Source organism: Staurois parvus, unplaced genomic scaffold (genome assembly GCF_062004578.1).
Source record: "Staurois parvus isolate SC_StPar_1 unplaced genomic scaffold, SC_StPar_1.0 ptg000151l, whole genome shotgun sequence".
NCBI lineage: Eukaryota > Metazoa > Chordata > Amphibia > Anura > Ranidae > Staurois > Staurois parvus.
In genome coordinates, this window is record NW_028317947.1 from 21592867 (window position 1) to 21615899 (window position 23033).

Sequence of the window (23033 nt, forward strand, 5' to 3'; positions counted from 1 at the left end):
AGAAAATGTACAACTCAGATTAATAATGAGATGCATAAATAATAAGATTTTTATTTCTCATCCATTGAGGGACACAGGAATTTAGATACTGTTTGGTTATACTGCCTCCTGCAGAGGGATTTGTATACTGACAATGAGAAGAAAAAAATCTATGGGTGGAACAACCACTTCTCTAAGGATCATGTCATTTCAAAAACATATTATACATGAAATGAATGAAACAAGGTACTCAGGTCCCAGTAAACAATAATAAAATCAAGATTAACAAAGGAAAACCAAAGTTAACCACTTCCCCTCCAGAGGATTTACCCCCACCCAGGGACCAGCCAAGATTCGATCCATCTATGGGTAGGCTGATTGTACTGAAATTGATTCCTCGCAACCAGCCTGTCAAAATGTTTGCATGTGATTACTGCCGGCGGCTACAGCCACCAGCAGTAATCTGTGTGTTCTGCCAGCAGGGAAGGCTCCCTACTGGATGTTGTTAGGACATTGCTAAGTGAGGCCTAGTTATTACTGCTCACCTCCTCCATCACGGGAGTGATCTTTTTTTCTGATTCACCTTCCTCACATGCTCTCTCTCTCCTGATTCAGTGACTCAGAGCTCAGCATTTGAAAGCTCACTCCTGTGGTAGTGAAGGTGAGCAGTAATGACTAGGCCTCACTTAGCAACGTCCTGGGAGTATTCCAGTCAGGCTTCAGGAGGTCCATAAATGGCCTACACCTATAGCAAGGGCATTATTCAACTTTAGTCAGAGCTTCCAGTTTGTTTCTATCTACAGACACCTCTTACCCGCATAGGCAGTTTTTTTAGCAAAGGTGAAGTAACCATTTAATAAAACTCATATGCATCGATTACTTTGGCTCCCTCTACAGCCTATAGGGCTGGATTCTTGCTTTATATGGCATTCAAGCATTGGTGATACAGGCGTATAGGTAGTCATCTAAATGGTTTTTAGCTTTTATTCACATAAGTGTTATGTTGGAGAGTGGAAATGTAGAGGAAAAACCTTAACTTGCTTGTTTAGATCCACATTAAAAGAATTGTAATTAAATATAGACTTTTATAAATGGCACATCAGAAGACAGCCCTGTACTGTACATATGGCTCTTCTTTTTTATTTAGTTGGATTTGAAGCCAGTGCCCATCAATATTTGCGAAGTCTCTACCTGATTTATAGATGGATATCTCCTTTTGTTTAAACATTTTACATTTTTGGAGTGGGAGAAGCGCTATGGAAGTGTTAATAAACTACAGCAGAGAAAATTCAGGTCCCCTGTTCTGCCAGACGTAGTTGTACTGTGTAAATCTTAGAACTAAATGGGCAAAAATACAAATCCTTTGGCTTGTAAAACAGCTCCCATACATGTATTTCATCGGTATATTTACAGTGAAGGAAATAAGTATTTGATCACTTGCTGATTATGGATGTTTGCCCACTCACAAAGAAATGATCAGTCTAAAAATCGAAACAGAATAGCAACAAAAAATTCAAAAGAAATGCATGTCTAACAAATGATGCACTGATTTGCATGTTCATGAGGGAAATAAGTATTTGATACCAGGGGCAGACTGACAACTCATGGGGCCCCCGGGCAATAGGGGATCATGGGGCCACTGTGTCCTTGCCCAAACTCAAAAAAGCCTATGAAAAAGGTACCAGGGGCAACTCATGGGGCCCCCTACTGACCCTGGGCCCTCGGGCAGTGCCCGAGTTTCCAAATGGTCAGTCCCCCCGTTTGATCCCCTATCATTCAGCAGGATTTCTGGCTACCAGCTGTCTTTCATACAGGTATCAAGCTGAGATTAGAAGCAGTCTCTTAAAGGGAGTGCTGCTAATCTCATTTTCTTACCTGTATAAAAGGCACCTGTCCACAGGAGCAATCAAACAATCAGATTCCAAGCTCTCCACCATGGCAAAGACCAAAGAGCTATCCAAGGATGTCAGGGACAAGATTGTAGACCTACACAAGGCTGGACTGGGATACAAAACGATCGCCAAGCAGCTTGGTGAGAAGGTGACAACAGTTGGTGCAATCATTCGCAAATGGAAGAAACACAAAACAACTGTCAGTGTCCCTAGGTCTGGTGCACCATGCAAGATCTCACCTTGTGGAGTGTCAAGCTGCTTGCCTGAAGTTCGGAATTTACATACAAACACATATGGAACATGATACAGGCTTCTATACATATCAATACTCCAGCAATGCATCAGATTGGAAGCCTTTGGCTTTCATAACGCAGCTACTACCACGGTACAACTGAAATATCATTCTTCATTTAGAAAATGGGTCAAACCATGTTGACATGAAACATGTCCCCTTTCAGCCAAGTCTGCTCATTTCTTGAAAAGGAAGCAGTTGGTAGGAAACGTAGTTGGAAATGGATGTAGGGTAAAAGAAGAGAGAATAAGAAAACCAGACCTTGAAGAAAACATATCTTCCCACGGCCTCCTGAGCCCATGGCTGTTCGTAGAATTCTGAATGTCTCTCTTCCTCTGGATTTCCCATCACATCAGTCATAATCTGGAAGTACATCATCTCTTAATTACAGTGCATGGTTTATAAATAATATATGATTTAAATAACTTTCATTTTATCATCTGTAGGCTGTATTAAGCCAACCTTCAATTTGCAAAAAGATATTATATAAGCTGCACCAGTTAATCACAGGACCTTTCAAAAATATAATTGAATTAATGTTTTTATGAACAGGTTGACACCGCCTCCTTCAGGTTTACAAATGCCTGAATAGGAGGTGTAGGATAACTGTAGGGAGCTGCACCAAGATATACAGAATACAGAATGAAAGAAGGTCATCAAAAAAATTAATTAAGCACTTTTTTTGTGTAAAGTGACTACATAACATAACACCATAGTGGTCATATTAGGAAAAAAAAATGATACCTTTTCTACTAAAAGCGCTTTCATGACACAGAACGCAAGTGTTACTTGTAAGGCTGATGACAGAGCGGCGACTGTCACCAGTGATCCTGCAGATAACAATTTGTCAAAATCAGCAGTGGCAGTATCACCAGGAGGCTGTGTCTGTCTCTATGGAATCACTCTCTTTGTAGCTGAGGCAGTGAGATGTTGTTCCCATCGTTCGTAATTGATATTCAGCAGCATCTGAGCCAGTGACAGAGGGAGCGACTACACATGTACAGATAGGCAGCCTTTTTGGTGATCCTGCCGCTAGCAATCTGTTGCTAGCGACAGAATTACCCATGTGATATCAGCCCGACAGGATTAATGATGATGCTAAATTTCACAACATGTCTGTGCTTTTAACCCCTTTCATGCCTGCAATTTGTTGCTTAACATCCTCCTGAGTGATGACCTGTGCTGAAGGTATGTTTATCTATGTCACCTCTTCAACAGATAGTAACAGTTTGCATGGATGCCACCTGTCAGACCAATCATTTAATGACAGCTATATGTCAGACATATTGATCATGTACGCTGGAGGATTCATTCTAGGGTTGCCACCTCATCCCTTTAATACCGAACACATATTAATGACACAGGTTCTGTGATTAAGGTGGTAATTAAATTCACTAATGCAGGCCATAGATGGGGAAAAAACCGGCCATTTTTTTAACAAAAAAAACGAAAAATCGGTCGTTCAACCAACATTACCACCAAGAGTAAAAAAAAAAAAAAATCGTCCGATTTTCTTCCTGTCTACGGCCGGCATTTAATTACTTCTGTCCCTGCAGAGAGCTCCGCTATTATATTTGACATTAAAAAGTATTGCAGTTGCAACATTGTATCTATTTGTATCCATTTCGGATACAGATGTTTTTTCGGATACAAATAGATACAATGTTGCAACCGCAATACTTTTTAATGTCAAATATAATAGCGGACTGGAATTCTTCTTTCTCTTCTTCTTCCTCCTCTTCTTTTTCTTCTTCTTTTTCTTGCAGGTCACGGCTCATGTGCAGATTTTTATTGGTAAAAAGATCAGTCGATCTGCCCATCATTGCCGCGAAAATTGGGCGATCGGCAAAATCGGACGATTTTTTTCCAACTTTAATGATCAAAAAAATGTGACAAAATCCAGAAAAACGGCCGACCAATTAACCCATTAACAGTGCGACAATCAGACGATTTTTGACCCATCTATGGCCTGCATTATTGCCTTATCTGCAAAAAATTGGCCTCAGAACCTGTGTCATTAATATGTGTTCGGTTTTAAAGGCATGAGGTGGCAACCCTAATTCATTCACAGAATAAGCCTTCAGCCTGCAGTGTGCTCCTGTTTAACCACTTGCTCTCCAGAGGATTTACCCCCCTTCCTGACCAGGCCATTTTTTGCGATACGGTGCTGCTTTATTTTAACTGGCAATTGCGCGGGCATGCAACGCTGCACCCAAATTAAATTTATGTAATTTTTTTCCAACGAATAGAGCTTTCTTTTGGTAGTATTTGATCACCTGTGCGTTTTTTATTTTTTGCGCGGTTTAAAAAAAGAAAAAAAAAAAAAAGACTGACAATTTTTGAGAAAAAAAAACAATATTTTTGACTTTTTGCTATTAAACATGTCCAGTAAAAAAATTAAAAAAAAAACAAAATTTCCTCATAAATTTAGGCCAAAATTTATTCTACTACGTGTTTGCTGGAAAAAAAAATCCCAATACGTGTAAATTAATTGGTTTATGTGAAAGTTATAGCGTTCACAAATGGCGGTATATATACTGGGATTTTTTTTTTTTACTAGTAATAGCAGTGATCAGCGACCTATAGCGGGACTAGGCATTCTGACACTGGGGGGAACGGAAATGGTGTCACTGACATCCCCAGTGACACCAATACAGTGATCAGTGCTAATAAAAAGCACTGACACTGTACTAATGGCACTGGGCAGGAATGGGTTAACATCTGAGGCGATCAAAGGGTTAACTGTGTGCTGTTTCACATTATGTGCTGTGTCTGTGTGTTTCACTGTAATCACACTGCTTTGTATGGCTCTGCTATGCAGAGCCATACAAAGCAGTGTGCAGGAACTGACGGGAGAGAACTGTATTGTTTACATACAGTTCTCTACCCCGTCGATATTACTCGGCGATCACCGTATGCTGGAGAGTAATCATCGGCCGGGACCCGGTGATTGACAACGAGGCAGAGAATGGCGCCATGGGTAGGGTGTGTGCCCCCTATCTGGAACTGCAAAATCATCTATATATGTGTTTTTGTGCACCCCTGCTGCCCTGTAGCAGTATTTCTGCTATAGGGAGGACTGCAAGTGGTTAATACTGTAAGGGGCCACTCATGCCACATAACAAGACATGCTGTTAGGTTAATTGGATCCTGTCTAAATTGGCCCTAGAATGAATGTAAGTTAGGGACCTTAGATTGTACACCCCTTTAGGGTTAGGGACTGATGCGAATGTACAATATATATGTAAAGCGCTGCATAAATTGATGGCACTATACAAGTACCTTAAATAAATAAATTGTGTGTATAACCTCCACCCTGGTCTATGTTTTGAATGTGTGCTACCAGGCTTTATTAAAAGGAATTGCAGTGCTAATTGTTTTCCAACTTGTATGCAATTCATATGTACTGCAGTGTGTTGTAATGCGTTACAGCCCATCAAAATGTGATGTTACATGTCCTACTGTTTTTCAGCATTACACAGGGGCTGAATTACTAAATCCAAATATACTGTGCACTGCAAGTGCAGTTGCTCTAGATCAGCCTTTCTCACCCCAGGGTGGCTTGAGGTTTCTTCAGGGGTGCCTTGGCAAAATGTCTAAAAATTGCCCAAACTTTGTATACAAGCCAGTGATGGAACAAGCCTACCTTTTAGTTACACAAAGCCACAGGTTTTCATTGTGCACCATTACAACCTTCTAGTGTCGGATTCCTAACAACCAACAACATCATCATTTGATAAGGAGGATGTCAGCTGCCTGCACAGCATCCTAGTTTGACCCTCCCCAGCCCCTCTCCATCAGTGCTGGGGTCACATAGTTTTTCACATTTTAGAATGCGGTGCCCTTGTAAAATTATTGACAGTCTGGAGGCACCCCATTTCAGAATAGGGTGCCTCAAGACTGTCCATAATTTTAAAGGGTGCCTCAAGACTGTCCATAATTTTAAAGGGTGCCTCAAGACTGTCCATAATTTTAAAGGGTGCCTCAAGACTGTCCATAATTTTAAAGAGTGCCTCAAGACTGTCCATAATTTTAAAGGGTGCCTCAAGACTGTCCATAATATTAAAGGGTGCCTCAAGACTGTCCATAATATTAAAGGGTGCCTCAAGACTGTCCATAATATTAAAGGGTGCCTCAAGACTGTCCATAATATTAAAGGGTGCCTCAAGACTGTCCATAATATTAAAGGGTGCCTTGACTTAAAAAAGGTTGAGAAACACTGATCTAGATCTGAGGGAAAGCTCTGCTGATTTCTATCATTCAATCATGTGCAAGCAAAAATGCTGTTTTTTTTAATCTCCTTGCATGATTGGGTTTTCTTTGCAAAGTGAAGCTTTACCTCATTTACTAAGCTCTGGAGCAACTGCACTTGCAGTGCTCAGTCTATTTGCCTTCAGTAAATCAGCCCCCTAGTGTTGCTGTGAAATTAAGCAAAAAGGCATATGGAAAATTACCCTGTTCTTGCATTGAGCAATGCTGCCCAAAACTACTTGTGTGAATGAGCCCAAATGGTCAGATACGATTCCAGTAATAAGAAAAAGGATTAATTCATTTTAGAATATAATCACATATTTTGTGCATTTGTCTGCCTAAATTCAAAACAAAACAACGTTTTTATTAAAACTGTGAACCAAATAAAGGCCGTATATGTCCTTAAAGAAATATATAAAGATTGTTTGGTGGGCAAATTAGTTACAGAGTTAGTCTAGTTGACTGAACCGCACTGCCGCTACTACAGTTTGTCAGGGCTTCTAAACGTCAATGGCCTCACAAAAGGGTAATAGTCTGCTGTGAGTGATCCTGAGACGGACCCAGGGGCAGTACACAGATCCTATTCCAATGATGACATTTTGCTAAGTTTGGATTTTTCAGACAACCAAAATGTTTCATGTTCACAGAAAGCTAATTTGTCCTTCTTTATCCTCCCCTTCTATGTAATTTGCCTTTATGATGCAAATCACCTTGAGATCCCTGCTTTGAGATTTTAGCCAGTCTTGTATAAATTCCTGAGGGCTGTTGCTAAAGCTTAACATGAAATCCCTCTGTGTCTTCAGATGGTTGATGGATTCAATCGTCTCATGAATCTATAAAAACAAGAAAAAACAAAAAACCACACGGTAAGTATAAAGTGACATAGGTTATCTGAGACACTAAATCACTTTGCAAGATGTCAGACTGGAATATTTTAAAATAAAAGCAGCAGTCAACATTTTCTATGTACTGAAATTATGGTGAAAAGTAGTTGGTACAATTAATGCAAATGCTCTGTCATCAACATATTTCTTTTGTGTATCAAATGACAAGTAGCCTAAGAGGAAACTTGCTTGACGGCTACCTAATTCTCCTTTCAACAAACTTGACATACACTATATTGCCAAAAGTATTGTCCCCGCCCTCCAAATCATTGGATTCAGGTGTTCCAATCACCTCCATGGCCACAGGTGTATACAATCAAGCACCTAGGCATGCAGACTGCCTCTACAAACATTTGTGAAAGAATGGGTCACTCTCAGGAGCTCAGTGACTCCAAGTGTGGTACCGTGATAGGTTGCCACCTGTGCAATAAGTCCATCCGTGACATTTCCTGGCTACTAAATATTCCACGGTCAACTGTTAGTGGTATTATAACAAAGTGGAAGCAACTGGGAACAACATCAACTCAGCCACCAAGTGGTAGGCCACGTAAAATGACAGAGTGGGGTCAGTGGCTGAAGTGCACAGAAGTCACCAACTGTCTGCAGAGTCAATAGTTAAAGACCTCCAAACTAAATGTGGCCTTCAGATTAGCCCAACAACAGTGTGTAGAGAGCTTCATGGAATGGGTTTCCATGGCCGAGTAGCTGCATCCAAGCCTTACATCACCAAGTGCAATGCAAAGTGTCAGATGCCGTGGTGTAAAGCACGCTGCCACAGGACTCTAGAGCAGTGGATATGTGTTCCCTGGAGTGACCAATCACACTTCTCTGTCTGGCAATCCTATGGATGTGTCTGGGTTTGGCAGTTGCCAGGAGAACAGTACTTGCCTGATTGCATTGTGCTAAGTGTAAAGTTTGGTGGAGTGGGGATTATGGTGTGGGGTTGTTTTTTAGGGGTTGGGCTTGGCCCCCTAGTTCCAGTGAAGGGAACTCTTAAGGCGTCAGCATACCAAGACATTGTGGACAATTTCATGCCCCCAACTTTGTGGTAAGAGTTTGGGGATGGCCCCTTCCTGTTCCAACATGACTGCGCACCAGTGCACAAAGCAAGGTCCATACAGACATGGATGAGCAAGTTTGGGGTGGAGGAACTTGACTGGCCTGCAGAGTCCTGACCTCAACCCCATAGAACACCTTTGAGATGAATTAGAGTGGAGACTGTGAGTCAGACCTTCTCATCCGACATCAGTGCCTCACCTCACAAATGTACATCTGGAAGAATGGTCAAACCTTCCCATAGACACCCTCCTAAACCTTGTGGACGGCCTTCCCAGAACAGTTGAAGCTGTTATAGCTGCAAAGGGCGGGGCCAACTCAATATTGAACCCTAAGGACTAAGACTGGGATGCTATTAAAGTTCATGTGCGTGTAAAGGCAGACCGACCAATACGTTTGGCAATATAGTGTAGTTTAACAAAATTAGCAGACTGTGAGTAAATCTGACCTTAACATCCAGGTTGGCGATCTCCTGCTGGTTAGTAGTTGATTGAAGAAAGTTGCTCATTTGGGCCTTTAAAGGGTCATCCACCTCAACATCAATGTCATAACACGCTGTCTTCTTCTGATCGTTAGGGTCCACACTAAACCAAAAGGGTAAATCAAAGCATTAAAAACAAATTGATTCATATAGAATAACTACTCGCAAGGAGCCTTATAAATCATGATATTTCAGTTTTGAGTGGGTGACGGTATATAGAAGCTTTTGATACGTTAATACTTTAATAGGAACCTGTCAGGAGATAAATATATAGGCTGCCACTGCTAGTTTCTCCTGGAGAAAATGCTAGTCGCCTGGCTGTGATGATCATGTTTTGTCTTCACTACTTTCTGAGTTACTGACCAGAAACTAGTAATAAGATAATGAATTACTGTCCTCTGGAATATAACTTGATGACCTCTAGTTGACTGGCAAGATAATCCTTTTTTGGTGTATTCTGAGTCAAAGACTCGGAACATGCAAGTGGAGTCAGATTTATCCCATGCTGGTGGCTCAAAAAGTATTAGAGCTATTAGGAAGGCATCACAGTCAGGCAGGGCGCCATTTCTATCCTACCTTCAGGACATTTCATGCCAGAAGCAGATGGACTACTTCCAACCTGTGTCTCACTCTCATCTCCAGAATGTGTGGGTATATGGCTGTGGAATGTTCATTAGTGTTTTGATTCCTGATTGTGGCTTTTAGTAAGACCTAATAAAGATGTTGATGATTTGATTTTATTTTCCTTCATAAATTCTTTATTTAAATAGCATCAGCCGAGTACTCATGTAACCATATGTGAACTATATAGCATAAAAAGGCAGCAATACAATGTTTTCATATAGAAGGATTAGTGCATTCCCCTAGGAGAAAAGAGGCTACAATCTAGATGTTAAGGGTCGCTGTATTTATAACAATGTAGGGATATCTCTGCTCTTGAAATTTTCTAATATTCTTTAGGCTAAAGGTGTAGTTTATGGGGAATACAATACAAATAGGATAGAAAGCAGAGAGAGAGAGAGGGCGGAAGGGAGAGAGAGAGAGAGAGAGAGAGAGAGGGCGGAAGGGAGAGAGAGAGGGCAGAAGGGAGAGGGAGAGAGAGAGAGAGAGGGGGGGGCGGAAGGGAGAGAGAGAGGGCAGAAGGGAGAGAGAGAGGGCAGAAGGGAGAGAGAGAGGGGGGGCAGAAGGGGGAGAGAGAGAGGGCAGAAGGGAGGGGGAGAGAGGGGAAGGGGAGAGGGGAAGGGGGGGAGAGAGGGGAGGGGGAGAGAGAGGGGGGAGGGGGGAGCGAGAGGGAGGGGAGAGAGAGAGAGGGGGGGAGAGGGAGGGGGGGGAGAGAGGGAGGGAGGGAGAGAGAGAGGGGGGAGGAAGGGGGGGGAGCGAGAGAGAGGGGGAGAAAGGCAGGGGAGAGGGGGGAGAGAGAAGGAGGGAGGAGAGAGAGAGAGAGTGGAGGGAAAGAGAGAGGGGAGAGAGAGGAAAGAGAGAGGAGAGAGAGAGGGGAGAGGTGAGAAAGAGAGAGAGAGAGGGGGGAGGTGAGAAAGAGAAAGAGAGAGGGGGGGGGGAGACACCGGGAAGAGAGGGAGGGAGAGAGAGAGATATACTGGTAAGAGAGGGAGAAGGAGGGAGAGAGAGAGAGAGACACTGGGAAGAGAGGGAGAGAGACCAGGAAGAGAGGGAGAGAGACCAGGAAGAGAGGGAGAGAGAGAGAGAGGGAGGTAGGTCTGAACTAAAGGAGGTATGTCCCTTAGTTTGGAAGATATTAGTATTTCTTGATAAGTTGATTTGAACATTATCTACTCTAACCATGTGACGTTTGCACACGATAGTTATCGACTGTTCCTTGTATTTATGATACTGTTTATGCATTTTTATGCAGTTGAAACTGTACTTTATACTTAAAAATTTACCAAAAATACCAAAAATCTAATAAAAATATTGAAAAGAAAATCCAGTAGTACACTGTCTCACCCTGCTCTGCACATGCTCATTTGTTCTCTATTTTCCAGCATTGTGCCTAAAATCAGAGCCACTAGAGGCCGATCTGCTGAAAGTCTAAAGATTTAATGCTGCTCAGGGGCTTTGGGCTTTAGCAAAACGGCAGCCTCCAGCAAGGAGAATCAGGAACAATGCTGGAGGCAATTTACAGAACATACTTATTTTGGTGGCATAGTTAATAATGCTGAATGTATGTTCCTTGAACAAAGACTTCCCTTTAAGGGTGTAAAAAAAAAAAAAAAGATGAGCAGATATCATGCACACCATACAGTACAAGTGTACAAGTGTCATCCCCAGGTATATTATACCCCGTCAAAGCTTTAGCTTAACAAACCAGATCTGGATAATCCTAACGGGAAGTCATTTTAGTACAAATCAATGCTGCGCCAAGCTGAGCATATGTTGCCTGTCAGAGGGAAACGTGTTGAAATTTAAGCATGAAGTTTCACTTCTTTAAAAGCACATATGCTTCCTGTTGTTTAGTAAGCAGTAGGCTGGTGTTTTTTTTCTCCATATACCAATCTGAAGCTGATTAATCTGGGAAATCTTTCTTTCATGTGTAAAGGTTTTATGTGGATTGCAGTTGGGTTTCTAGAAAGCGTTGTGGAAATAGGAGAATCCCCTACACAAACATACAGCGTGTGCTTCCTACAACAGAAGGCACTGCAGCCCATAATCTCCATCACAATAAGACATCTGTCTTATAAAATGAGGGAAGGATATATAGTATTGCCCGTCTTTCACGGTTCACTTTGCATGTTTGTCTATAGTACTCAGTAGTGTTGAATTAAAGCACAGCTGTACTTTGGTAATAAACACAATGCTGTAAAAGAGAATGGTAGGGAAGCCAGACACTGTATTTGGTTTTTTCATTAGAGGGGGTTTTAATGCATTTTGGAACTGCCATGCGTATTGCTTGCAGGCACCAGCAGGTGTGCCACAAAAAGGCAAACCCAGGAATGCCCAAAACTAGGCTGAATGTGTACATTACCCACCTTTCTGAAGTATGACCACCTCCTCAGCCATCCCTGACACACTAACTGGGGAACATGAAAGAGCTTTAACTTTTGCTCAGGTTGCATGTACTTAGGTTTAGGGCCTCCACTGTGTACATGAGTTACATAGAGAGGAAAAAAATTAGTTCTTCAGTTGTATAGAAGTGATAGGTTTACATTAGAAGTGCTCCAGGACTGCCCAGGATCACAACCTCATGAGATTAGCTTTCCCAGGACCCCCCGAGAAGGCCCACTGACATAGCCCTAGCCTTGGTAATTGCACCAGAAATCAAGGTGTAAGGTATTTTTTCACATCTTTCTTCCTGTGTTTTGTATCACTTCCAGGTAACAGGGGCTGAAAGACAGATGTAAGGTCTACTTTAAGGCTGCATTCACACTTGAGTGATTTGTAGCTTGAAGCTCCAAAAAACTTAAAAAGTCAATTGTTCTCTATGGTCCCTGTTCACACCTGATCGCACAAACAGGCACCATACAGAACAATTGATTGTTTAAGTTTTTTGGAGCTTCAAGCTATAATTCGCTCAAGTATGAATGCAGCTTTTAGCAAAGTGGTGCTTTTCCCATTTAAAGTGGAGTTCCAGTCACACTGTAAAAACTGTAGTTGCGGATTTTTAAAAAACAGACACTCACCTGTACCTCGATCCCGCGGTGTCCTCCCCGCAACCCATTTCACCGGCCATCCGGTGTTCCTGGCGCCGACATCTTCAGTATGGGCACCTGGTTGTGACAGCTTGCGGCTTCACAGCTGGGTGCACACTGCACATCCGCGAGTACCGCTGCGCTTTCTGAATGGTCCCGTAGTCTTCTGTCACGTGTCCCAGAAGACTACGGAGAAGGGGGTGACAACATTGGCTATTGATTGTCTAGACGATCGCAGCAGAAGTGGCAGCGGGTACCTGTCAATTTCAGGTACCCGCTCCCCCCACTCTCCAGTCTTTAAAGTGGAATGTCCCCTCTTGGATGGAGATCTGCTTTAATCACTTCAAGTCCGGACACTTTTACCCCCTTCCTGCCCAGGCCAATTTTCAGCTTCCAGTGCTTTCACACTTTGAATGACAATTGCGCGGTCATGCAACACTGCACCCATATGGATTTTTTTGCATTTTTTTGAGACAGATAAAACTTTATTTTGGTGGTATTTATTCACCACTGGGATTTTTATTTTGTTTGCTATATAAATGAAAAAGTCCAAAATTATTTTTTTAAAAAGTGTTTTTCTTATACAATTTTGCAAATAAACAATCTTTCTTCATACATTTTGGCCACAATGTATTCAGTTACCTTTTTAGTAACAAAAAAAAAACCCAAATTAGTTTATAACCAAAAATTATACATTTTAAAATTTTTGTTTTACATTTTTATTTTATTTTTTTATATTATTATTTATTTTTTAACATACTGTCACCCTAGCAGTACAGTGTCACCACAGTGACACTGTGGTGACACTGTACTACTTGTGGGGGGTAATGAAGATTTTTATTTTTTTATTTTTTTTACACTGATTGCTTTTACACCCATAAAGGCTGTAAAAGCAATAATTTCTCCTCTCTGGCTGCATTTTTGTAGCCATTGAGAAATACTGTGTGAGCTGTTTTTGGTCACAGCTTGTCACATGGTACAAGGCTGTTGTGAATAGCCCTGTACCATGTGATCTCTGTGATCATTCACAGATTTCACTAGTAGTAAGCAATGATGTCAGGAAGTGACATCTTGCTTACTACTATATTCATGTGATCACTGATTGGCCAATCAGTAATCACATGATCGGGACCTCACACAGAGGTCCCATACAGCGATCGGTGTTCCGCTGTGTCCTGAGGAGTGCGCACAAGCAGGGAAGCGGGGAGGACGTTTATAAACGGCCGCCCACCCCTGCACTGCTCCCGTCCGGCCGTTTATGTACATGGGCCAGACAGGAAGTGGTTCAGGACACAAAAGGTTTGCTTTATTCCTCCCAGCAACATATATTTACCTTTATTTTGTTTACCACTCTGATCAGTGCTAGGAACACAAAATGAAGGTAGGTCTATTCTGGGTTAGATAAATGACAGTAAACCCATTGCTTTGTCTGGTTTGGGCGAAGCACAGGTTCACTTTAAGGGAGGCATAAAGGTGGCAGTTGGCATTATGAATGGGCAGGAAATCAGCAGTCATCACCATACTAGTTTCATTTTATATATGCTCATTTCTAATAACATTCTAAACTTTTACAGATTTATGAGCATTATTATCATTGTGCCATAAACAAACGTGCAGTTCTTTCACCGAAGTGGTCCTTACTCACCTAATGGTGTGGTTAATTATTATGGGATCCGGGTGCTGCAAGAGACTTGCCAGTTTCATGGGGATGTCAGAGAACCTCATTCGGATGCAGTTAAAGATCTGTGTTTGTAAGAACCAAAAAAGGATAAACACAAAACTGAGCAAATTCAGTATATTTGTGTGCATATTTATTGCGAAGTTTAAAAAATAATATATCTATACAAGCAAAGTATTTATGAAGTGTATACCTAGAGATAAAATGAATCAGGAAGGTTACGGAAGACTATGAAATGTCAAGAGGTGTGAGGAATGCATAGGTACACACAAATGTATTCGTTTTGGCGATGGACACATGGGAAGGCCCTACACGCATGCTCGGGCTTGTCATTCCATAACAAATGGAGAGTTGCCCCTGCTGCTGCAGTCTCAATTGTTTCCTACCTGCCTGAAGTATCGGTTACAGTTGATGTACTCCTTCTCATGGCTGTCCTGAAGCTTGTTATTCTTGATGTACAGCCACAGAGCTTGCATGATGTTGGCACGGGTCTGAGTGTGAACACCCAGGAGCCGAGCCAGGCGGGTGTCCAATTTATACTGGGGAGGCTGCCAAAGCACAATGGAAGGCATTAATAAGGAACGGATTGTATCCAGATTTTGTATTATCTTCGCTACACACTACTTAGACAATCAGTTTTATTCAACTTTTACTCCTTGAATAAAATATATTCTCATTATATATATAAAAGACAAGTACAGAGGTTTATTTACAGGCCATCTCTACTCCGACTGTTATTTCTGTTTTGCAAAGTTACCAGCAAGTTAAATGACATGGGGTTATATTCCGGATTTGTACCACTATTGGAATTCTTTGTTTCCCCCATATACCATGGTCAATGCAAAGCCAAGTGATTGTGCTATGTGCCTCCATTGACTTATGAAACGTAGAACAATAATAAACAAATAACTGAAGATTTACACCTCAATACATAAAGGGGGATATGATCACCATGTATAATACATAAGGGGGGATATGATCTCCGTGTATAATACATAAAGGGGGATATGATCACCATGTATAATACATAAGGGGGGATATTATCTCCATGTATAATACATAAGGGGGGGATATGATCTCCATGTATAATACATAAGGGGGGGATATGATCTCCATGTATAATACATAAGGGGGATATGATCTCCATGTATAATACATAAGGGGGGGATATGATCTCCATGTATAATACATAAGGGGGGATATGATCTCCATGTATAATACATAAGGGGGATATGATCACCATGTATAATACATAGGGGGGATATGATCTCCATGTATAATACATAAGGGGGATATGATCACCATGTATAATACATAAGGGGGATATGATCACCATGTATAATACATAAGGGGGATATGATCTCCATGTATAATACATAAGGGGGGATATGATCACCATGTATAATACATAAGGGGGATATGATCTCCATGTATAATACATAAGGGGGGGATATGATCACCATGTATAATACATAAGGGGGGATATGATCTCCATGTATAATACATAAGGGGGGATATGATCAACATGTATAAATACATCAGTGGTTCATATAGTGAACTCGGTGTAGAGATTTTCACCCTGAGGTCATCACAGAGGACAAGGGGGCACTCTTTATGTCTGGAGGAAAACAGATTTAATCTCCAAACACAGAAAAGCTTCTCCATAGTGAGAGCTGTGAAAATGTGGAATAGACTCCCTCAAGAGTTGGTTCTGGCCAGCTCAGTGGATTGCTTTAAAAAAGTCCTGGATTCTTTCCTAGATACACAGAATATAACTGGATACTAACATTTATAGGTAAAGTTGATCCAGGGAATATCTGATTGCCTCTCGGGGGATCAGGAAGGAATTTTTTTCTCCTGCAGGAGCAAATTGGAACATGCTTTTCTGGGTTTTTTTGCCTTCCTCTGGATCAACTGTGGGTATAGGATTATAACTTTCTTTTTTTTTTTAATGGTTGAACTGGATGGACTTGTATCTTTTTTCAGCCAGACTAACTATGTAACTATTATGATCTTGTAGGACAGAGTGGGTTTAAGTAACACAACCAAATCTTGCCCCTTGCCTAAGCTTGTGATTGGATAGTGAATGGAGAAGCAGCAGACTAATAAACTAATCTATATGCCACGCTGCTCCTTCTACTTATCAGCATGTTAGAAACTTTTGTAAATGATAAAAAAATGGCTGGAGTTGCACTTTAGCTTTGCCCCTAATCTGTGCCAGAAAAAACAGCATTGGATATTGGTCTGGTTATTACAACAGGATGGATTTATTTTTTTTTAACTCTGCAAAATCTCATCTCCGTGCACTTACTTGGTGGTCCAGCATTAGAAGCAAGGTGCATTTCACATTCACGTCCCCAGGTCTCTTCACCTGGAATCCATCTGTTTCCTGAGTGCTTGCCATTCTGTGCCACTGGAGGGAGAGGAGTTTTCTTGTAAAAATGTATTTAGATAATGTACACATCATTCTGATTTCCTCACTAATGTCACAGGTTTATTTTTGCTCTATGTATAAAAAAATTGCTCTGTCAATCAAACAAAACAGACACGAGAGCACTGACACTGCTGCTTAGTAATACCCACATAAACTATTTTATGGTTAACCATCTTTTTTTCAGTATTAGCAATAAAAGTACAGACACAAAAAAGGGAATTAATTCAGTACATACAACTGAGAAAGTTCCACCCAGAGGGTAACATGAGGTGTTAACGCAAATCTAAAGGTATTTTTTTTTTTTTTTTAATAACAAACAGGCTATACTTACCTGCTGTGTGTAATGGTTTTGCACAGAGCATCCTGGATCCTCCTCTGCTGGGGTCCCCTGCAGGCTCTCCTGGCCCCTCCCTTCTGTCAAGTGCCCCCACAGCAAGTAGCTTGCTATGGGGGCACTCGCTGCTCCATATGTCCATTCACATACGGAGCAGCGGCTTAGCCCCAACCCCCTCTCTCTCCTCATTGGCTGACTGGTGGCGATTGACAGCAGCGGGGGCCAATGGCTCCCGCTTGCTATCTCAGCCAATGAGAAGGCAGAGACCCAGGACAGCTGAGGCTGTCATTCATATCGCTGGATAGTGATGAGGCTCAGGTAAGTATTGAGGGAGCTGGGATAGCTGCTGCACACAGAAGGTTTTACCTTCATGTATAGAATGCATGAAGGTAAAAAGCCTTGAGACTTTACAACCACTTTAAGCTTCATAGTTTCAGTTTTCATTTTTTTTTTCTCAAAAATGAAAATGCTGTAACACTATATCCTCAGATAAGGGAGGAAAGGATAGGGCAAGTGGGGTTTGTCAGGATATGGAATAAGAGGCTTGGTGTAATGGAATCATAAAAAAGAAAGGATACAGCACCTCAATGGCTAATGAACAGGATATATTTATTGGACGTAAAAAATGACAATGCACATCCCCATACATTCCCTCTCCCTACCGCCCGCCCTAAAAAAATTGCTGGGGTGGAGCTGTGCCTTCTGGAGGGGTTTTCTTTGGGGGTGGTTTTTGGGCGGGCGGTGAGGGGATGTGCATTGTCATATTTTACGTCCAATAAATATATCCTGTCCATTAGCCATTGAGGTGCTGTATCCTTTCTTTTTTGTAAGCTTTTGCTTTTGGATGCACCTCCCCCGTTATACGTATGCAGGGGGTATGGCATGAGCTGGTGTACCACTCGAGCATGCATCCCGAGCATGCACAATTTGCACGCCTGCAGAGCCACGCAGCAGCGCGATCTGTCAACGGCCATGTACCTCGGACACGGCCGATGACAGATCGGAGTACTGGCCCCGTTGCCAGTACCATGTGACCTGCTGTAACCAATCACAGCAGGTCACATGACAGTTGTATACAATCGATGGCTTCATTCATGCCATCCATTGTATACTAGTGTGCCTAGCTGTGAATGGTCACAGCGATCACATGCACAAGCTGGGCCAATCACAGCTCAGCTGTGTCATGTGATTAGCCGTGGCCAAATCATAGCTAAGCACAAAAAAAAAAAAAAAAAAACCCTGAATGAATCAATGTCATTCAGGTAAATGCTTGCTTATAGCAAAGTAATTCTTTGCTATAAGCAAATTGTGTAAAAAAAAAAAAAAATACTGATAACTTCCCCAAAGTATGGTAACATTGTACTACTTTGGTCATAGTGAAATACAAAAAAAATCTTAAAAAAAAGAAAAGAAATGTAATAAAAAATTAAAAATATTTTAAAAAAAATTATATATTTTTTTTCATACTGTCAGTGTCCCTGATCACCGCCATGCCAGTTATATGATGACGCTGTACTGCACTGGTGACAGTATGTAAAAAAAAATAGTGAAAATAATTTTTGTAATTTTTTAATTTTCCGAAAAATTATGACAAAAAAATACAACTTCAAAAAACTCGCCATGCCTCTTATGAAGTACGTCGGAATGTCTACTTTGCAAAAAGTGGTCATTTGGGGGATATCTGTACTGTTCTGACATTCTTGGACCTCAAGAAATTAGATTGGCTGTCAGTACTTCAGGATTGATCAATATTCAGATCTATACCATAGTTTGTGAACTCTATAAAACTTTCCTACAAACTAAAAAATACATCCTAATTTGGGTTATTTTCACCAAAGACATGTAGCAGAATACATCTCGGCCTAAATTTATGAAGAACAAATTATTTATTTGCAAACTTTTATAATAGAAACAAAGAAAAACGTGTTTTTTTTTCAAAATTGTCGGTCTTTTTTGTTAATTTAGCAAAAAATAAAAATCCCCGGCAGTGATTAAATACCACCAAAAGAAAGCTCTAGTTGTGTGAAGAAAATGATAAAATTTTAGTTTGGGTACAATGTTGTATGACCGCGCAATTGTCATTCAAAGTGTGAGAGCGCTGAAATCTGAAAAATGGCCTGGGAGGGAAGGGGGTAAATTGCCCGGTATTGAAATGGTTAATCTCAATGCAAGGAGGCTTCTGTTGGTCCAATTACACTCTGCATTGTTTTATTTGTTGGTTAAAATGTATCTTTAGGCAAACCTTTTATTTTTAGTTGGGAAGGATTAGAACCCCTTTCAGGTTTTACTGCTCTTGGAGACTCTGCTAGAGAGATCCCACCACCACCACCACTTACTGTCCTGGGGACAACCTTTTCACACGACTGGAAGTGAAGGAAAGAAACACTTTAGCATCTCCTGCGCTCAGAGACCCAGATCAGGAATAGGTGGATTGATTGACCTCCGTGTAAACTCGTCCAACAAAAGGATCAAAGGTTGTGCAGCCCTTTAGTAAGGCTGGGAAAGCCTGACAAGTACTGCAAATAAGAACAAAAGAAAGCGCACCAACCTTGCGCATTACCTCAGCGATAAAAGCGATTTTATTAAAATGGGATGTATATTCACAAACATAGCAGTACAAAAGCATATAATGTCACAAAAGCATATACTGTCCAAGCGTGGATCACAAGAGTTCAAGTAGCGTGCGAATCCCACTGAAAGGGAGACTCTCCGTACAAGGCTGACGCGTTTCGAAGGGAGATACCTTCTTCCTCAGAGCTCTGAGACATTATATGCCTTTTGTACTGCTACGTTTGTGCTTTGAGGAAGAAGGGATCTCCCTTCGAAACGCGTCACCCTTATACAGAGAGTCTCCCTTCCAGAGAGATTCGCACGCTACTTGAACTCTTATGATCCACGCTTGGACATTTTATGCTTTTGTGTATTATATGCTATGTTTATGAGTATACATCCTATTGTAATAAAATCGCTTTTATCGCTGAGGTAGTGCGCAAGGTTGGTGCGCTTTCTTTTGTTCTTATTTGCAACACTTTAGCATCTACATGGACTTTCATTGGTGTATTATATTATCATGTGCAGAACTGGTACAATTTAGCAGAGGAGATAGCGTGGCATTTTTCAAGATGTAAGTCTTTGTCTGTAATATAAACCAAGCCTCACTAAGATGGTAAAAAGTGTCTTTTTTTGTATTCAGTGATTTATTGAACAAAGTTCTTTTATTAAATATGCATGTGATGCTTTGTGCTTGGGATTTAAGAATAGAACTTCCAGTTATTTTACTCACCTCAACCAGGTGGTTGTCTGGTCCATACAGATCTTTTTCCAGCTCGATAACAAGGCTTTTAAAGAATGAAGAGAACTTCCTCTTCTGCTTACTTGGCTGTGAAAATACAGGAAAAATCTGACTGTTATACCATCATACTGATCAATGACTCTCCAGACCACCTAGATCAGTGTTTCTCAACATTTTTTTCAGTCCAGGCACCCTTTAAAATTATGGACAGTCTTGAGGCACCCCATTCTAAAATGTGAAAAACTATATTAATTTTTTATAATGCAGCAACATCCACACCCGTAGGACACCCAACATTAGAGGTGATTTATTCTTTCAAAGCAAATACACGTTTGCACACTGGTACTGACTAGTATGCCTATGTTTCTCTTCTCCCTCAGTTTTTCTCCATCACTGAGCTAATGTGACCCCAGCACTGATGGAGAGGGGCAGGAGAGGGTCAAAATAGGATGCTGTGCAGGCAACTGACATCCTCCTTATCAACTGATGATGTCATTGGTTGTCAGGACACCTGCAGCTAGAAGGTCATAATGGTGCACAATGTAAACCTGTGGCTTTGGGTGACTAAAAGGCTGGCTTGTTCCACTCGTTGGCTTGTATACAAGTTTTGGGCAATTTTTGGACATTTTGCCAAGGCACACCTGAAGAAACCTCAAGGCACCATCGTTGAGAAAGGCCAACCTAGAGAACGGCTGATATCTTCTTATCCTGCTCAGATACTGAATAAGACAGAATGGGTCCCTAGTCAAGGCAGGAGCTTTCATACCCTCATCCATTTCATTAACGATGGAAAGGATTTCAATTGGCACATAGATACCACCCTACTGGCATGGCCCTTCTTCTGATATCAATTCCCTACAACTGCATCCTTCCCTATGAAGGTGCAAAGCTGTGACCAGTCAGGATATCCTCTTGGTTTACTGCAGGAACATGACTGCATGACATCCATGGGGTCCTTACCGAGGTTGCTTTGTGTAGTGTCCAGTGCTAATTCCACAAAACCAACAATGTCTAGAACTGCTTGAAATGAATAAAATGTGTTTTATAAAATAGGGTTTGTGGGAATTTTTTTTTGCCAATTAGAAGACTCCATTTATATTCGAATATAGAGTGGTATCTGTAATTTGCAGGACATCCCACTATGCACCTGCATTTTATGATTTTGCAACCCTAATTTTATTAGCGAATACAAAAAAAGGACAATAAACACTCATTAGGGTAAACCAGGAAATTATTTAAGTTCTCATCAACTTCTCCATTACTGCAGTATAACCATAGATGCAAATACCACTCAGTTCCCTTTGTTGTAAATTGGTTGGTTACATGAGTTAAGGCAGCCTTTCTCAACCAGGGTGCCTTCAGGCTTCTTCAGGGGTGTCTTCAGGCTTCTTCAGGGGTGTCTTGGCAAAATGCCCAAAAATAGTATACAAGCCAGCAGGTGGATCAATCCTACCTTTTAGTTACACAAAGGCACAGGTTTTCATTGCGCACTTTTATGACCTTCAAGCTGCCTGCACCTTAACAACCAACTACATCATCGGTTGATAAGGAGGGTACTGCCCCTCTCCGTCAGCACTGGGGTCACATTAGTGGAGTGAGGGAGAGAAAATGAGAGAGACACCCTGGAATACTAGTCAGTACCAGTGTACAAAAGTGTATTTGCTTTGGAAGAATAAATCACCTCTAACGTTGGGTGTACTGGATGTGTGTAGAATAGTTTTTTACATTTTAGATTGGGGTGCCTTGAGTTTGGGCAGAATTTTAAAGGGTGCCTTGAGATTATCCATAATTTTAAAGGGTGCCTTGACTGAAAAAAAGTTGAGAAACACTGAGTTAAAGGGGAGCTCCACCCAAAAGGGGAAGTTCCGCTTTAAGAATTGCTCCCCATTAAGAATTGGCACCTTTGGGGGGTGGGGGGAGCGGGTACCCGATTTGACAGCTCCCACTTCCGGTCGGCTCGGCGATCGGAAGGTGTCCTCCCTCCCTTCCATCTTTTGGGACTCGTGACAAGTCCCAGAAGACTACAGGACCATTCATGAAGCACAGCGCTACTTGCGCATGCGCAGTGGACACCCGGCCGTGAAGCCGCAAGCTATCACAGCCGGGTGCCCACACTGAAGATGCTGGCCTCCTGGAATACAGGACGGCTGGTGAAACGGGCTGCGGGGGACACACCACGGGACCGAGGGACAGGTAAGTGGCTGTTTTTTTAAAAGTCAGCAGCTACAGTTTTTGTAGCTGCTGCCTTTTATTTTTTGATAGGTTGAGTGGAACTCCACTTTAAGAAATAGGAGGAAATTTTACGTTTTAATAAAAAAAATTTGTGAGCATCTCAGATATCTTGCAATGAATTGCAGAACACTTGCAGAACACACATCTTGATAGGAGGAAAGCCCTGTCCCATGACCTGTCAAAGTCATGTGATCAGTGTCATTTTCCTCTTGGCGCACTTTTTCCTCAATTTTTTTGCATATATCAGAAGATTTTGGTTTTTAGAAAATGAATAATATGGTCAGTCCATACTATGGTCTATAAACCTGTCTATATGATCTGCTCTACCATCACTACTTATATTGTTGATATTTATTCCTATTATACTTTGTATCCTATTTCTACCATAAAGGCCATATTTTACAGGCTAGAAGAGTGACAAGTTACAGCCTGGAAGGTATGCTTTGGTCGCATCAGAAAGCCCTTTTGAAGCTCTTGCTTTTTTTTTTTTTAAAAGGAAATTGAGGAAGAAGCCTTGTTATAGCGCCACACAAAAGAGGACAAATCACCTTAGAAGCATTTATAAAACATTTGCAGTGTGC

The 23033-nt window shown here is 41.4% G+C and overlaps 1 protein-coding gene across 1 annotated transcript in view; it reads right to left on the bottom strand.

The window, feature by feature from the left end:
- SMARCD2 (SWI/SNF related BAF chromatin remodeling complex subunit D2) overlaps positions 1 to 23033 on the bottom strand; it is a 74860-nt gene that overhangs the window by 7576 nt on the left and 44251 nt on the right. Inside the window, exons 6-12 of the mRNA XM_089674633.1 lie at positions 20212 to 20307; positions 16472 to 16573; positions 14547 to 14708; positions 14128 to 14225; positions 8803 to 8938; positions 7125 to 7247; positions 2425 to 2526 (exon numbers count right to left, since the gene is read on the bottom strand). Coding sequence (XP_089530759.1) covers positions 2425 to 2526; positions 7125 to 7247; positions 8803 to 8938; positions 14128 to 14225; positions 14547 to 14708; positions 16472 to 16573; positions 20212 to 20307 — 819 coding nt within the window. The remainder of the gene's footprint in view (positions 1 to 2424; positions 2527 to 7124; positions 7248 to 8802; positions 8939 to 14127; positions 14226 to 14546; positions 14709 to 16471; positions 16574 to 20211; positions 20308 to 23033) is intronic.